At 34.6% G+C, this 18,361-nt stretch overlaps 1 protein-coding gene across 1 annotated transcript; it reads left to right on the forward strand.

Moving 5' to 3' along the window:
* The first annotated feature begins 12,465 nt into the window (after nt 1–12,465).
* Nucleotides 12,466–16,100, forward strand: LOC122610292. The gene is made up of 3 exons (XM_043783288.1): nt 12,466–15,008; nt 15,094–15,187; nt 15,357–16,100. Exons 1-3 carry the CDS (start codon nt 12,466–12,468, stop codon nt 16,098–16,100), a joined length of 3,381 nt encoding a protein of 1,126 aa, XP_043639223.1.
* Nucleotides 16,101–18,361: the final 2,261 nt, after the last annotated feature.

The following is an 18,361-nucleotide window of genomic DNA, read 5'->3' on the forward strand; positions in this document are numbered from 1 at the left end:
TCATATTATTTTTTTAAATAAAAATGTTAGCATGCTAGTGTAACAGTTTATTATTGTTACTCATTTTTTGTGTGAAATGATTGAACTATTATAACTAGAGTTTGATTGTTGAAAATTAAAATATAGGTTGGAAATGAGGTTTTCCTTGAAAGCATTCTAAACCCAACGGAGATTGTTGCAAAAGGATGGGTGAAGAGCTTGGACCCGAATGAGCTAGTGGGTGGTAAAGAGATTGGAAAGGGATGGTGTGAGATAAATGTTCAAGTACCGATAAAAAGAGATGAAATGTTGGTGAGACCATATGGATTATTTTCTACAATTGAAGATTGTATTGGTGCAACTATCGCATGGCCCTGTCCTTTCATCTCGGTATGTATTTGTTAAGTTGTTTTATTAATAATTTTAGTAACATGTACCTTAATGCTTATACAAGAATGGTTTATTTGTAGGTGGTCCGTGAAGATTGAGGATTCATGATAACATGGGATTCTATGCTAGCTTCTCATCTTTTCCATTGCTTTTAATTTCTTTTGTTAGATTTTACAAGACTTTATGTTGAATAATGTTATAACTTTTTTATGTTTAATGTGTTTGTAATGAACATGCTTATTTGAAATATAATAAAATTTTATTTCTATTATTACTTGAGGTTATATACATAATAACTATATATTCGTATTTTATATGTTGGTGGTGTGTTTATTGTTTGATAGAAACCATTATTTGGATGTCCTATTAAACATGTTAGAACATTGTAAAAGTGTCATAATATGTTTTTATTAGGACGCTAATTTTGTTGTTCATAAACACATTATGCGACCATAAAGTTGGTTTCATAATCTTATTTGAGATATTAGGTCTCTTTTCTTGGTACTAAAGTATATATATAATGTCACATACCAAGGGTCCTATTATCTAGTTTTTAAGGACGCTTATATGTGTACTAAAAGATTAAAACTAGGTAGAACATTGTAAAAGTGTCCTAATATGTTTTTAATAGGACGCTATTTGGGTTGTTTTTAGACATATTATGCGACCATAAAATTGGTTTCATCATCTTAATTGAGATATTAGGACTCTTTTCTTGGTACTAAAGTATATATAATGTTACATGGTAAGGGTCCTATAAAATAACTTTTAAGGACGCTTGTATGTGTATCAAAAGATTAAAAATGAGTAACCACATCTTAGAACATTGTAAAAGTGTCCCAATATGTATTTATTAGAACCCTAATTGAGTTGTTCATAGACTTATTATGTAACCATTATATTGGTTTTATAATCTTATTTGAGATGTTAGGACCTTCATGACTTTTTACGACCCCCTTACATGAAACGTTTTTACCGTTGGTCCTATTAAATGAAAGGTCATATAAAGTAACATTATAGGACGTTTTTGGGTGTCCTAAAAGCCATGTTTTGTTGTAGTGGTATGAAAATTCAAAATTATACAAAGAAAGAACGAAGGCTTGGCATGATAAGAGAATTAAAGCTGAGAGATTTAAGGAAGGAGACTTAGTTTTACTTTTTAATTCTAGATTCAAACTTAAATCGCCTAAGTTCAAATTGAGGTCAGGGCCCTACCTAGTCCTTAGAGTTTATTCCTCAGGATATGTGGAATTAAGAGCTATGAATGGAGATAGCTTCATAGTTAATGGTCATAGAGTTACATTATATAACCAGGAAATAGGAGAAAGACAAGTCGGTCCTAGCGACGACTTCACTTTCAAAATGAATTAAAAAAGTGAGAATTTAGCATAGGTACTAACTTAGTCTTAGGAGTAAAAAATATTGTATTCTATAACATATTGCAGGATGAAGATTAAAGGAAGATTATTGAGCTCGGAAAGGAATTCAGGTAGGTTTGATGTTGTTTCTGAACAACCAGCGGGCCGCTGGTGACATAGCCATCGCCGCTGGTATTGTAACCAGCGCCGCTGTTAATGCACCTGGGAGAGTTTTGTTATGCTAAAAATAAAAAAATAAAATAAAAAAAGGAGGCTTAATGTGCGCCGGATTTGCTAACGTGCGCCAGACATATTTTGACCAGACAAAAGAAGGGTTTTAACCCTTTCTCTTTTCCTTTGCCTCCTCGAAATCTAAAACAAAAAAAAGTATTACCACCCGCCCCCCCTCTCCCCTTTTGCTCCGATTGGCCACCACCACCTTTCCCATTTTTACTATTTTTATTATCTTTTTCTCTTTGCAATCATGTCCCACGAGGTAATATATCTTCCCCTTAATTTCTCTTACTTGCATTTTTAATTTTAATGTATTATTAATTAGTTTTAGGTCAAAATTAGGATTTAACAATGTAGTAAGAATTTTTGAATTAAAAACGGTTAGGATAGGTAATAAATAATTAGATTAACAAAACCCCATTGATAGAATTACCCATAGTACACTAATTATTAAGATTTTAGTTTATTAGTTCACCTTAGGAATAGTAAACTTTTATCTAGTAAAAGAGTTATATTTTGGATAATGTGGTTCGAAATTTTTAAAGATAACAACAAAAATAAACTCTTAATAGCGGTTTTATAAGGATTAAGAATTTTGTCAAGTCTGTAGGATTATAAAACATAGTTTGTCGCAAAGAAACGGAACCACCAGCGCCGCTCGGCAAATTGCCAGCGCCGCTCGGCAAATTGTCAGCGCCACTGGCTTCATATTGAATCACCACCGGCACCACTGGTCACCAAACTAGCGGCCGTTGGCTTTTGCACCTGAATAACCAGCGCCGCTGGAACCCAACTAGCGGGCCGCTGGTTACCTACTGATCAGATTTGCTATTTCTTACGTAATATTTGTTTGGCTATGTTTTGCAGCATAAAAGGGCAAGGACTAGCTCTGATGCAGGGAGTTTTAGCTCAGAAGGGACAGAAGAAAATTGGAGGCCATACGGATGGGATTTTACAATAAAAACAGAGCATGATCTCAACATACGCTTTTCTGAAGCGAAAAAGGATAAACAATACAGCAAACTGAAAAACGAGACTCATGAATGGTTGCTATGGCCGGGTGCAAAGAAAAACGAAAAGATCAGATTGAACAACAAATTGTTAGTATTGCAAAATAAAGAGCTAGCTCCACCTAAGAAGTTAGATTGGGATGTTCTAGAAAGATTAGGATTAAAGAAGAAGATTAGGAAGATGATAGAGGCAACTGTGGTCATTAAAAAAGATGAAATAAGCTGGCAAATGTTGGTTTCATTATCCAACATTGAAGAAAATGTTTATCGAGAGTGGTGTTTAGAATTTCTGAGTTCATTGTATGTTGAAAACTTCAAAACCGGGGAAATCAACACGGCACAAATCATTCATTTTAGAGCAGGAGGAGTTTGGAGGCATTGTACCGTTGCCGATTTTGGTTACTTAATTGGATGTTGGGATTTTGATCATTTGAATGATGGAGATTTAGACAAATTCATCGACGGAGCATCACCAACAATTAGCAGTGTCGAAAAAATGAATTATTTCTAGAATAGAATCAGTGGAAAGACAAATCTACAAGGCAATTCAAGTAAGGCATCAGACATCATTGACCCCACCCACCGTCTTCTACAGAATTTGGTTGCCTATAATTTTAGGCACAGATCGATGAATTGGGACAAAGTATACAACATGGATGCACAGTTGATGAGGTTATGGATTGAAGGATCTCCATACGAGTTTTGTTTGCCCCCATTGCTGCTTGCCCACTATCTTCAGTCCTATCGGGATGATAAGATAGTTGGTGGACACTTTATTTCGTAGATTTTTGTCTGGTTCGGGCTAGGCAGCACTAGGGAACTGTGCTCAGAGATAAAAATGATGGAGGTTTTTGATGCTAGGGAATTGATGAAGCTACAGATTTTGGATAGACAAGGAAACCCACTTTTCAAAGGCAGTCAATCAGGTGAAGGACAACAGACACGTACGGGGACATTTACATTTGAGACGGGACAGAGTAGCAGAGGGCAGACTGGCAGGATGAGAGTTAACAGGATGTTGATGCACTTACCGCTGAGATTAACAGGATGAGAGTTCAGCAGCAGCAGCAGCAGGAGCGTTATCAGGGCTCAGCTTTAGGATATCTGATGTACCATACCGACAGATACCAGCATGTGCATGAGCGTCTGGTTGAACACTTTTTCCCCAGCACACCAGAGTACTCAGCTCCTTTAGTTTACCAGGTGGAGGAGCCCAGATATGATCACCACTATCCAGCTTTAAACCCGCAGCAGCATACTACCATCACCACCACAGGACTTGGGACCGTTTCATTTAGCGTCAACCCTGCTAGGGGTTTCGATACCTTATTCTCTTCTGGTGCAGGTACATCTGGTGGCACACCATACTTCATGCAGGAACCAGATGATGATGCTGGTGATCAGTAGCTGCAGCCTGGATAAGTGATGATGATGTCCCCCATCTTGTCGACAATGATTCTGACAAACATCTGTGGTTCAAGTAACATTAAAACAATTTCTCTCTTCTCTCTCTTATTTGATAATTCTTGATGGTATGTTGGTTAAGCATGGTTGGTTCCCGCCTGCGTGCGGATGAAACATTTTCAAAACAATATTCTCTCCTTTCCTTTTTTTTATAATTCTTGATGATGATGTTAGATGCCCGCCTGCGTGCAGATGAGACAATTTGAAAACAATTTCTTTCCCCAAACCCCTGATAATTCTGTAGTATGGTGAGTTATGTGGTATGTAGAGTAACAAGACAAGTATCGAATATATAATATGCTTTATGTTTAATTACTATGATGTTATGTTTTATATTTGTTACTTTGATGTTTGTTTAAGTGTGTTTGACAGTGAGAATTATCGAGTGGGGAGTGTTTTCACAGGATTAATGGAAGAGTACGGCCAAGAAAACCCGGGAAGTTTCATTATTCTTTTCCCGAAAATTTTTCCCATTTTTCTTTTAGGCATTAGTTTAGACTCTACAATGAGGAAATTGTAACATTTATGTGTGTGCGGGGGGGGGGGGGGGGGGAGATTTGCATAAAATAGGAAAACATTTCAGACTTTTAGTTGAAATATAAGAGTTTGAAATAGAATTTAGATGGTTTTGGAACTAGTAATTATCAAGGAGAAATGACGAGTATTGTTTTAGATACCGTTATTAGCTACATCTCTTGAATCCTTAGCACTAATTAGATCTGCCCTAAGTGATAACGCAGTGTTTCACACATGTGATGTGTCATATTTTATACCATTTCCCACGTGACTTTAGAACCAATTATTCGTTATATTTATAGTTTTATATCCAACTTTCGATGCTTTGAAGGTGTGTTAAGTGTTTTCAGGTTGGAAATTGATTAGAAGAATGAATTGGTTGAGTTCGATGATATATGGAAGAAACGGGAGGAAGATTCAGTTGAAATCGAGCGAAAGACGAAGGAAACGAATCCTGGAGTTTGTAACTCCCGTTACTGGAGTAATGGCCGTTACAAATGAAAATCATGAAACTCCTGTAACTTGCAGTTACTACACTAACGGCAGTTAGTTTTTCAAAGGAGTGTAACGACAGTTACTGGAGTAATGGCAGTTACAAGGGAAGTTCAAAGGTAACGGCCATTACTCCACTAACGGCCGTTACACGCGAATTTTGTATATATAGACGATTAGGGTTCTGCTTTGAGGGACGAATTCTTGGCAAATTTTTATTAGTTTTCTTATAGTTTTTAACACTTTGGAGCAAACAAGTGGTTAGGGTTTTATCTCTTTTCAACTTTGGATTGTAATCATCATTGCTACCAGATTATCTTCAATCATTTGGTATAATATGATTTCTTCTCTATTTGTTTGTTCTTGTGTTTTTAATATGAGTAGCTAAATCCTTAGCACCCGTTTGGGTAGTAAGCACGTCATAGGGTCGAATTAAGATTGCTTGTGAATGTTGAACAAGGCTTATATGTTTAATCAAAGATCCACATTTATTTGGATTTAAATATTGTTTTCAACTTTTATATTAATTGATTGATAATTGTAATTAGAAGTTCGGGAGAAATCTATGTCATTTTCAATTGATTTATGAAATGGTTAATCGGTTTATAATTAACCTAAAATCGTTGGAGTTCGGGAGAAATCAACGATAAAGATTAAAAACAATTAAATTCATTTCGAGTGTGTCAACGCTTATGATAGAGGGATCCGATTAGGCGAATAAGCAGTTCGGGAGAAAGCTTTCAAAAGATTAAATCATAAAATCAACTCAGGTATTTAATGCTTAACTGTTTAGAGTAGAGATTAAATGCGGGAGCAATAATTATGCTTTGAGCAGTTAAAGTTTCAAGTATAACGGGAGTTCATCTTGTCTACCCTTTGAGTCGTTCAACAAATGCAAGTAATATTTAGACCCGATGATTGACATGTGAGCTGACCCAAGTAGGTGTTCCTTTTAAATCTGTGTTAAGATTCAACAATCAAATATTCTTTTGCGATTAATCCTACGGGATTACTGACTTTTCTTACTAACTTTTGCAACGTGACAATTCGGTCACAAAACCCCCTTTTTAATCTGAATCACTTTATTGTAACAATTACTCAATAAGTCCTTGTGTTCGATCCCGGTTTACCAAGTGAACTATATTGCATACGAACAGGTTCACTGCCCGCAAGTGTGTAGTAGTTAGTAGCTAGGTATTTCGTGTTCATAAATTTAAAACTAGAAAATACACATCAAGTTTTTGGCGCCGCTGCCGGGGACTTAAATTAAGTAGTTGTTCGTTTTGTGATTTGATCCTTCCTTGCATTCATTTGTGAGGAAGTTATTTGTTTTAATAGATAGATTTTATTTTTGTTTTAGTTTTATTTTTGTTAGTTTCTGGTGCGGTTAACGGTATTTCTTGTGGTGCTTGTGCAGGTGCTTTATTAGTAAATGAACACAAGAGCCTCTGGTAGACCTTTGCTTAGTCCTCAATCTGTTAGAAATCCAAAAATAGTGATAAATTGTAATTTAAGTTAGTGGACGTTGTTGTTGTTAAGACATGGTGAAATGATTTCTAAGGATGAGGGACTAGGAGTGTCAATTAGCTTAATTGTAGATTTAGACTATAAATACCCTCAACTCCTTAGAAATCATAAGCCTTTGATCTATTTTTACATACAACTTATTCAGATCGTCTCTCTCTCTCTCTCTCTCTCAAGAAAAACATACACACTAAACACACCAAGAACACACACACTTGAACCGCCATTGTTGAGATCGAATCAATAGCAGAAATCGTGTTATTACATGTGGTATCAGAGCAAAACATCACTTTGATATCGATCCATAACTGTTTTTGATCTCAAATTTCATTCAAAATCAACCAAAAACTGGTTCCATAAAAATCGTCCCTGTTTCATTATAATTCTTCATTCAAATCGCATAAAATCATTAGGTTTTGTTCACCAATCGATTCCTCATAGCTCAAAACATATACCTGTTGAATTTTACGTTCCAATTCGATCTAAATCTCTAGATTGAAATTTTTAGTTTTGGCGCTAAAAATTGGGTTTTGATTCTGTTGTGTTATAAGCTGAATTGTGTATTAGGATTTGTTGCGGACGTAATTACAAACGTTTTGCAAGTGATTTCACATTCTAACACTCAGTAAATCGAAAGTTATTGAAGCTTGAAAATTCATCAATGGAGTTTTTACTTTGTGTTCTGTTGGAGAAGAAGACCTCAAAACGATCTTCACTAGGACGATCTCCTCAAGATCGTCTCAGTGGTTGTTTTTCCATATTTGATACATTTTGTGTTGCGGCTTGTAGGACAATCCTCACAAGATCGTTCTAGCAAGTGTGGTTGTTGGAAAAGTGTTGTTTGTGGCTAACTGATCCATTTTGGATTGGTTTGGTCAAAATTCAAAGTGTTCAAACTTTGAAAAAGAGTTGGCAGAAACTAAGACGATCTTGCCAAGATCGTCTCAATTACCTGACACTAAAACGATCTTTTCCAAGATCGTCTCAGTGTTTGATGTTTGTTGTGTTGGTGTGGTTGATCATTTGAAGTTGTTGTGATTAGGAATCACACACTTCCTGGGAAACTGATCATTATTGATTGGTTTTGCTCAAATCTAATTCCTTCCAATTCAAAACAAATCTCTATCCAAAAATTCTCAAAAACACTTAGAAAAATTTCCAAGTCTTCTAAAACGATCTTATCAAGACCGTTTCATTTCCTTGATCAAAATTCCAAGACGATCTCTTTTTAGATCGTTTCATTTTCAAAGTTCTTTATACTTCAATTTCTTTTTCAATTTCCTTTAATTCCTTTTCAAATTCCATTTCCAAATCACAAAATCATTCCTCAATTTCAGTTTCATTTCATACTTAGCCAAATTTCATCAAAGTTCATTCAAGACGATCTTCTCTAAATCGTCTTACTCTTCTTAATCCTAAAACGATCTTTTCCAAGACGATCATATCCTAAAAAGATCTTCTCAAGATCGTTTCAGCTTCTGAAAATTTCAACTTTCATTCTAAGTCAAGTTCCAAATCAAATCTCTTTCAAATGGCTTCTCGTGAAGCTTTGGCATTAGGTTCTGACACAAGACCTCCAGTTCTCTACCATGGTTCTTATGGACTATGGAAGAAAAGATTCATGGATTATGTGGAATGTCAACCAAATGGTCACCTTCTTAAAGATTCCATCCTTAATGGACTTATAGTTCATCGCCATCCCACCACTGCTGCAATACTCACTCTTGATCTTTTGAATGCTGAACAAAAAGATCGAACAGCTGCAGATAACAGAGCTAGATCATGCTTATACAAAGCACTGCCAGATGAAATCTATGGTTCTGTTGATTCTTATGATACAGCCAAGGAGATATGGGATGAGGTGGCAAGACAAATGGAAGGATCTGACCTAACTTCAACAATTAGATTCACAAATATGTTGACTGAGTTTGACAACTTCAGCAAATTGCCAAATGAATCTCTAGAGGCTGTCTACTGTAGATTTTGCAATGTCATAAATGAACTTAGGAAGAACAATGTCAAGAAATCAGAGTTAGAGTTAAACATCAAATTCATCAAAGCTCTTGGTCCTGAGTGGGAAGATTATGGAACTCAGATTAAGCAACACTAAAAAAAAACAGGCTTTCAGAGACTGAAAAATCAGTCTTCAATACACCATGATCAGTTACCGATGGTCTAACAAAGACTGATTTTGCTAGTTACTAATCAGTTACTAGAGCTTAGTTACGGAAAGTGACGTTATCAACTGAAATTCAGTCCTTCTTTTATCGAACCAATAAGGACAAGAGATCAGTCCCCAAATAAAAAAAATCAATCCTTATTTCTATAGACCGTTACCATGTTATTTCAGTCCCTAATGCATTTTATCGGTAAATGAAAGTCAGTCACCAATACTATGTTAGATCAGTTTCTAATATAAAGGTTTAGGGACTGCAAATTAGTCTATAAAACATTGTTTTTAGTCCCTAATACCTTTGGTTCTTCTATATATTACCATACCAAATCAGTCTCTAATAAACAGATTTAAAGACTAATTAATAGTCCCGGAGTCTAAAAAATTTTAGTCCTCAAGTTGCTATTATTTAAGACTAAAAATCAGTTTCAAGTTGTCATGCAATCAGTCTTTGTTAGAAAGTTTTAAAAACTGAGAATCAGTCCCAATCATAAGCACTTTCAGTCTTTAATTTACTTTTTTTTAAGACTGAATTCTAGTTTTAGATCAGTGTTTGATAAAAGATGTTGATGAAAGATGTTAAAGACTGATTGTTAGTCGTAAAATCTAGACGAATTTAGTCTTTGATTTGCTATTTTTAGTGACTAAAAATTAGTTTTAGTTCATCACCAAATCATTCACTGATAAAAGGCTTTAACAATTGATAATTAGTCCCAAAAACTATGCACTTTTAGTCCTTATTTTACTTCTTTTAAAGACTGAAATTTAGTTTCAAATCAGTATGCGATAATAGGTTTTTAAGACTAACTATTAGCCTATAAAACAGATATATTTAGTCTCAATACAATATAACATATAATTCAGTCTCCATTGCAAGATTATATAGAACTCCAAAGCATTAACGAAAATAATAACAATACTTCATTGAAGAATAGAAATAACAAGAGTTTACTGATGGATTTAAAAATAAAACCAAATTCAATAGAAACAAATTTCAACATCCTATATGTCACTATTAGTGAATTCATCATCGTTACCATCATCTTCAAAGTCAAAGTCTGGAAATTTTTCAATCATGAATTTTTCCATTTTATCATACTTACGTGCAGCTCGTTCATGATTACTAACCTTTCTTCTCAATTCTTCCATTTCAGCTGAGTTTTGTTCAGATGTTGAGTCAGCTTGTTGTGATGATTCAGGTAACTCTTTCATCCAATAATCTTTTTTCCTCATCACAAGCCCAACACCCACCTCCCATCCTGATTGTATTGTCTTCTTCCGGCCACAGACACTTTTTATGGCTTGTCTCTCAATCTCGTGCTCCATAACAATAGTAATAAGAGTTCCTTCATCTTTTAATTTATCAAGAGCCGTCTGTTTATGTTTACAAATATTTTCCTACCATCATCGAATGTATGGAAACAAGATTAAAAGATAGTTGCACACAATATCATTTTTTAGTAAAAAAATATCATAATAAAATGCTTTTAAATAAGAAAGATGCTTACATATTCAATTCGTGCATCATCATTAAGCCATCCGTCACCGTTCCCGTCCTTTGGTTTTTTATAGTGCAACTCATAATAAACCTTGAGCGGGCTAGGCGGCGTTTGGGTCTCCGTATTTGTCTGAAACCATATCTCACCCATAGAGCTTAATACCTGATGGCCTTTGATTATATTTCACATTACTTCTTCTATTAGGAAAGTTGCTACCAAAAATATTAGAAGTGCCTTGTAGTGCACCTGTAATAATCACATGTAGAGGTATAAGCAGCTTTTTGCGTTCCTAATTAAAGGTGTTATATCATACTCGTATACGAGTACACATGAACACGACTTTATTAATTTAGAATACAATTTACAAATACAGAGCTTCCATCTTATCAAGTGCTATTAGACCTGAGGGAAGCATGTGTAAGTCAAATGTGAAATGTTAATAGCTATGTAAGCTTTGTTTACTGGTTGCTTTAGTGGGTAGCTAAGAGAAAACACTAACAGGTATGAAGCACATATCAAATGAATGGACAAAAGTTATCCCAGAATCTAAATAGTAGTATCACACTATGATCTTTAAACGCAAAATATGCTACTGATCATACATACATACATACATACATAATACAACTCCAAAAGCGAGTGTCCCAAAAGCGAACAGCTAAGTTGGACACAAACTAAGTTGAACACAAACTTAGATTATAACATGTACCTGAAAAAAATAAATTATTGTTGGAATAAAACTAAAAACATAAGCATGCCCCAAAAGCGAACAGCTACAACGGCATCATTAACCTGAGTGCTAGTCCTAATAGTAGCAAGCTGAGAAGTACAAGAAGTAAAACTACATGTGGGAGGCGACAACTTTTTGTGATTTTTTTGCATTAATCTGTAATGTAAACATAGAGTTGGCTATAAACATAAGCTTGTCGATAAGCCAACGAAAGCACCATCTAAGTGATATGTTTAAATAGAGTGACATAAATAACAATAGCATAGATGAAGAAAAGTGTCAGGCCATATAAACTCACCAAACAGAAGCAACATTGTTTTAAAAAAAAAAACCCAAAAGTTTGTTTGCATAATTTGCCAAAAAACATGATAGCATATATAGCATCCAGAAGTCTTAATTTACTTGAGCCATTAGAGACTTCACTTTGCTCACTAATTGTGAACTTCCTCATTAAATATTCACCTTGATTACCATTTTTGAAAGCCATATACACATTAGGGACTTCACTTTGCTCACTAATTTGCTGGGTTTATTATTTAGATGCTATGAGTACCATACGTGTGAAAGTCTCATTGTCATGACTCAATTTTGATTAGCACGTGTAGTCCATGAGTGGTAGCCTTTAGCTACAGTAAATGTCTCACAAACTTAGCTACCGTAATTGTCTCACAAAATTGACTTTTATGAATTGTTATATTATTAATATATAAATATATATAAAATTAGAGATAAAGATGGTTATCTTTGCAATAGTAATTAAGTATGAACAAAATTACTTGCCTTAGATGGACAGAACTATGCGATAGAATTGAATGCTTATAAGAAACGTAGTTGAAGTTTAACAAATGATTTTATGTCGTTTTTATGGAATTGTTTTTTTCTATATTGGAGTGAGCTCGGCATTGTTTTGCACATATTGTCTCACATTATTAGGCTCAATTACCAGAAAACCGATTAGACCAGTTTGCGTTAGGGAATTTGAATAATTTTGGAATAATTTAAACAAAACTTGTTTGTATCACTAGTAAATGATACAATAATGTATGTAGTTATATATCTTAAAATAGCATCTTTTTTTTTTCAACCAGGATTCACTATGAATGTGGACAAGAGCTGGACTAAAATCACTAATAAGTATGATCGAAGGTACATCAATGGAGCAATGGCTTTTGCAGAATTTGGCAAAAGATACGTTGATAGTCAAGGCAATATTCATTGTCCATGTAAAGAGTGTGTAAATTCAAGAAGACATGAACCTTCGGTTGTTGCTACTCATATAATTTATAAAGGTTTTGATCCAACATATGACGTATGGCTATATCATGGTGAACATCTGCCTGGTTATGAATCAGACGGATCAAACAGTAAGTATGACCAAACTGGAAGTGAATCAGATGATGACGGAGAAAGAGAGTTACTTGATGATGCGTTTCCAACAGGCGGCGAAAACATAGCTGAGAATATCAGGGAAAATGCTGAACAACACCGCAATCCAAATGTGGAAAAGTTATTTGTCGATATGGAGAAGCCTCTATACCCGGAATGTGAGTTTTCGGTACTGGGCTTTTTACTGGAGCTGATGAATGTAAAGGTAACATGTAACATGACTAATGTGGCAATGGATATGATTTTGGATTTATTTAGCCGAGCTTTCAAGGATGCAAACTTTCCAAAAAATCATTATCAAGCGAAAAAATATTTACGTACTCTTGGACTAGGATACCAATCTATCCATGCTTGTAGATATGATTGTGCATTATTTTGGGAAGAAAATAAAGATTTAAAAAATTGTCCACCTTGCAACACTAGTCGTTATGAAGAAAAGAGTAATGGAAAGAGGAAACCAGTAAAAGTCTTACGTTACTTTCCCATCACAAGTAGACTTAAGCGCTTATATGCATCAAGGCACACTTCTAAGGATATGTTGTGGCACCATGAAAACGGAACCAAAGAGGAGGGGGTTCTTAGGCATCCGTCAGACGGAATGGCATGGAAACACTTTGATAAATTGTTTCCTGATTTTGCAAATGATCCTCGGAATGTTCGATTGGGGCTTGCGAGTGATGGTTTCAATCCTTTTGGGGCAATGAGTCTTTCATATAGTATGTGGCCTGTTGTGATGATACCATACAATATGCCTCCTTGGAAGTCTATGGTAGATGCTTCATTTATGTTGACATTGTTAATTCCTGGACGCGATTCACCAGGAAAGCATATTGATGTATTTTTGCGTCCACTCATTGATGAGTTGAAACTTTTATGGGATAAGGGTGTTGAGACATATGATTGTGAATCAAAACAGACATTCAACATGCGTGCTGCACTTCTATGGACAATCAATGATTTTCCAGCGTATGGTTATTTGTCTGGATGGACCACGAGTGGATACAAGGCATGTCCAACATGTAACGATGATCCTTGCAGTATAGGTATACGAGATAAAATAGCATATGTGGGTCATAGGCGATTTCTTCCAACTAGTCACTCATGGAGGAATGCACGAGACTTTAACGGGAAGATAGAGACTAGGGATGCACCTAAACCTATCAGCGGAGATGATTGCTTACGTCAGTTGGAACATATCAATATACATCAACATGGTAAACATCCTGCTCATGTAGAAAAAAAGAGAAAACGGAACAAAGAGGATTTAAATTGGTCAAAGAAAAGTATCTTTTTTGAACTCCCGTATTGGTCTAAGTTGCTAATACGTCACAACATTGATGTGATGCATGTTGAAAAGAATGTGTGTGAGAACGTCTTAGGAACACTATTAGACATAGATGGAAAGACGAAAGACACATACAAAGCTCGAAAGGATTTGGAAGATATGAATATAAGTAAAGAGCTTCACTTAGTAAGAAATAACGATCGCCTGCTTAAACCACTTGCTTCATATGTTTTAACTCGTGAAGAAAGAAAACAATTTTGTAATCTAGTCAAGTCTGTGCGTTTTCCAGATGGATTTGCAGGAAATTTAGAAAAAAATGTGATGGCTGATCAAGGAAAGATACATGGGCTTAAATCACACGATTGCCACATTTTACTACAACGCATAATTCCTATTGTAATTCGTCCTTTTATGACAAAACAGATTCGGGTTGCACTAATAGAATTGTCTCGGTTTTTTAAGAAACTTACAGAAGCGACCTTGTATGTATCAGAGTTGGAAGCGTTGCAGAAAGAGATAGTTAACATTTTATGCAAGCTTGAAAGAATATTTCCTCCATCTTTTTTTACAATAATGGTGCACCTATGTGTGCATCTTCCTCAAGAGGCAATTTTAGGAGGACCTGTGCAATCAAGGTGGATGTATCCAATCGAAAGATACCTTGGCCATTTAAAGAAATATGTTAGAAATAAAGCTAAACTCGAAGGGTCAATTGCAGAAGCTTATGTTGTTGAAGAAGCTATGACATTGTGTTCTCAATATTTAAAAGGTGTTGAATCAAAGTTTGACAGACGTGGCAAGAATGATGACAAAACAGATAACGATAATCGAAGCTTTGCATTGGATATTTTTAGATTAAACGACCGAGGGGTTGGCAAGAAAGAAGTTTGTGTCCTTCCTGGTGATCTTTTGAAAAAAGCAACATGGTTTGTCTACATTAATTGTGAAGAAATTCAACCGTACTTGGAGTAAGTTTTTTTTTTAAAATCATTTGTTAATAATTATGTTAAAGTTCATATGTCAATAAATTTATAGTTTATATTCACTTGGCAGAGAACACTTACATTCATTACAAAGTCAACATCCTGAATTGCCAGATTTTTCCGAGATGCAACAAGAGACATTCCCGAATTGGTTTGAAAAACGGGTACTAATGACACTCACTTTTAATCAACCTACTTTGTGATATTGTATTACAATATACTAATATTAGATTTCAACATGAATTTAATTTGTTTGTTGATATATGTTTTACTTGTATGTTTGTATATATACATACTTGAATTACTTTTCCCATGTTGCAAATTTGATATCAGGCTAACGAGGTGTACACCCTAGATCCATCCCAAATTAATGAGGAGTTATATGCGGTGTCTTGCCTTCCGGATCATCGAGTTTCATCTTACAAGGGATACATAGTGAACGGAGTTAAATATATAGTTAAGTCTACAGATGACTGCAGGCGGACACAAAATTGTGGAGTTACTGTCCGAGTTCATAATAATATTGAAGACGACTATTATGGATATGTTGATGAGGTAATTGAATTGTCGTTTATAAAAGATTATCGTGTTATATTATTCAAATGCACATGGTTTGACAATGATCGTCGAAAAAAGCACGTGGTATATGAACCTCACTTCATAAGCATAGACACGTCTCGACATGTTTATAAGGAAGATCCTTTCATTTTAGCAAATCAAGCCAAACAAGTATTTTATATCAATGATTCACTTAAACCAAATTCACAATGGAAAGTGATTGAAAGGATTAACCACAGACATTTATGGGATATTCCAGAAGACAATAATGCAGAGAGTTTGTTAGAAGATGTCAACCTTCTTCGTGAACATATTCCATCAGAAATGGTTCAAAATGTTGATGTTGGACGTGTTCATGATACTGTAAATGATTTTATCAATGACGAGATAGATGATTCGGATCATGATATGGAAGATTTTGATTCGGATTCAAATATAGATGATCTAGACAGGATTGAGATAGACAACAATATCTCACAACTTGAGATTGAAAGTGATGAATCGGACGGTGATGATTAGGTAACCTTATCAAGATAAATGGTTTTTTTTGTTTAACTACTTGTTTTATTCTTGTACTAATATGACATGCAAAATTTGGGACAAAACAGATCTGGTCAGGTTTTCTCTGATTTAGTAAACATTTAGTGAGCTATACACGATTAAAAACGAACTGTTGTTGGTAGATTGTCAAAACTGGTGGGTTGGGTAATATAGTCAAGTAAAACTTTACAGACAAGGTTTAGCTTCCGTTGATACCCGATGCTTATTTTGTTTTATGGTCTTAAGTTTTTAGTCCACTCTCAAAGTTGGAATTTTTTGGACATTGCAGTTAAGTGTTCCGACAAACCTGGTAATCTTCTTCAAGGTAATGTCTAGTTTCTGGGGTTATACCTGGATGTATATATGTATTGCAATTACTTATAGTTATCTGTCAACAGATACATAAACTAGAGATCATGCAGTTGAAGTGATTGACAATTGGTTTGAGTTTGATGATGAAGAGACGGGTTTGATTGAGAGTCACACAAATCTCTTAAGGTAACCCTTGTTCTTTGGTTTTTAATGATATGCTATTCACTGTTAAGTTAAGATTACATTTTATGAATGATTAATGAATTAGACCAAAGACATTCTTCATTAACCTGTTCAGCAATTACCATTCGATAGCCTGGTTTATGGACCAAGTCAAAATATTCTCATATATTCAATGAGATTTTGGATAGATTAACATGATAACCAAATAATGATAACATGATAACCAAATAATGATACAAGTGCAAATTTTAAAGGGTGTGGGTAGATGTTCCATTGGTGATATACTGATATGTGTAGGTATGTCAATAGTCATTCGATCTGGTGGATATCCAGTTACCCGATCCACAATAGTAATAGGTAGATATGATCCATATGGATGGATAAATTTGATGCGTAATGGAAATAAATGGTTAGTGTCATTAGTCATTTGTAGATTGGATATGGATGTGTATTTATCATCCATAGATAAACCGTATATACATACATACATGCACATACTTAAATTTGCTATATCTTTTGTTACTTTAACATGGTTAAAACTAGATTTTTTTTAATTAAAATGATCATTTGTTATATTATTCTTAACACAGTAACACATAGATTTCTAGTACAAGCATAAACACTTATATTGATGGTGGAAACAATAATTACATTAATTGAATAAACTCATAGACTAATTAAATATTTAGCTTATAACTCTTGCATATATTGTTGAAACTTATAGACTAATTGCATGTAACTGATGGATATGGATGGGCAAGACAGACTTAAATGGATATGAAAGCGAATATGGTGTCACACGTCTTCTATTCATTGCTATCCCTAGATCTGTGTTTGAAGATGGAGTATTTACTTTCCGAAAGGGAAATAAATGTTTTGATCTATTTTTAGAGGTGACTAATTGACTAACATTTGGTAGGCTAATTCTAGATAGTCTACAATTTGGTATCCCATCTGTTACCTCCCAAAAGTAGCAACGTTTGATTAGCAGTCTTAGAATAGTTTCTACTACTATATATCAAATGTCTAAATTACCGTAATATGACATAGTAAAGATTGTTGATCATTCTGTGGTGTTATTGTGCAGGTTCACTTATGATGATTTGGATGAAGTTTGTGAAGAATGGGCAAATTATGTAGCAAACTTCATTTACCGCTCTTTAATTCTATATAATTTAGCAGTTGTGAACTTTTATGGTTAATTTTAAAATTTTTAAATAACTTGTGGTTATGAAACACATTATTTTGATATATATGAAATTCGCTCTTTTGCTAAGGGGTCATAAAATAAAGTCATAAAAGTTTGTCGTAAAAGAGTGTCATAAATTAAAGACGCGCGCAGGGCATGTCATATTGCTTTATGACGTCTCGATCCATGACACCAAAAAGTGCGTCATCTGACCCCTATAATGACACCAAATTGGTGTCACCCCTTTAATGACACCAAATCCATGGCATTAAAGACATTTTTTCTAGTAGGGAACGTGTCGATCCACCGGCTTATGACTTAAAGACTTTTGCAAGTTGTAAAATTCATGTTATTAACTTTTGTATATTTATATTTATTCAAATTTAGATGAAACCTATCATAGTCTATTGTTAAGCTTTTGTTGCAGGTGTGTAACTTAATGTTGTTCATGTATTAAAGGTTTAGTTGGGACTTAAACTCAGTTACTAACAAATTTCGCTTCAAAATTTTTTGTTGTACAAACATTTTTGTAACTAAAATTTAGTCTTAAAATTTC

The sequence above is a fragment of the Erigeron canadensis genome, chromosome 8 (genome assembly GCF_010389155.1).
Source record: "Erigeron canadensis isolate Cc75 chromosome 8, C_canadensis_v1, whole genome shotgun sequence".
Taxonomy (NCBI): Eukaryota; Viridiplantae; Streptophyta; class Magnoliopsida; order Asterales; family Asteraceae; genus Erigeron; species Erigeron canadensis.

Bases quoted from the DNA above. Each gene is read 5' to 3' on its own strand.
- LOC122610292 (XM_043783288.1), top strand. From the start codon at position 12,466: ATGAATGTGGACAAGAGCTGGACTAAAATCACTAATAAGTATGATCGA. The intron at 15,009-15,093 runs GTAAGTTTTTTT...TTCACTTGGCAG, and splicing joins GAAATTCAACCGTACTTGGA to AGAACACTTACATTCATTAC. The intron at 15,188-15,356 runs GTACTAATGACA...ATTTGATATCAG, and splicing joins CGAATTGGTTTGAAAAACGG to GCTAACGAGGTGTACACCCT.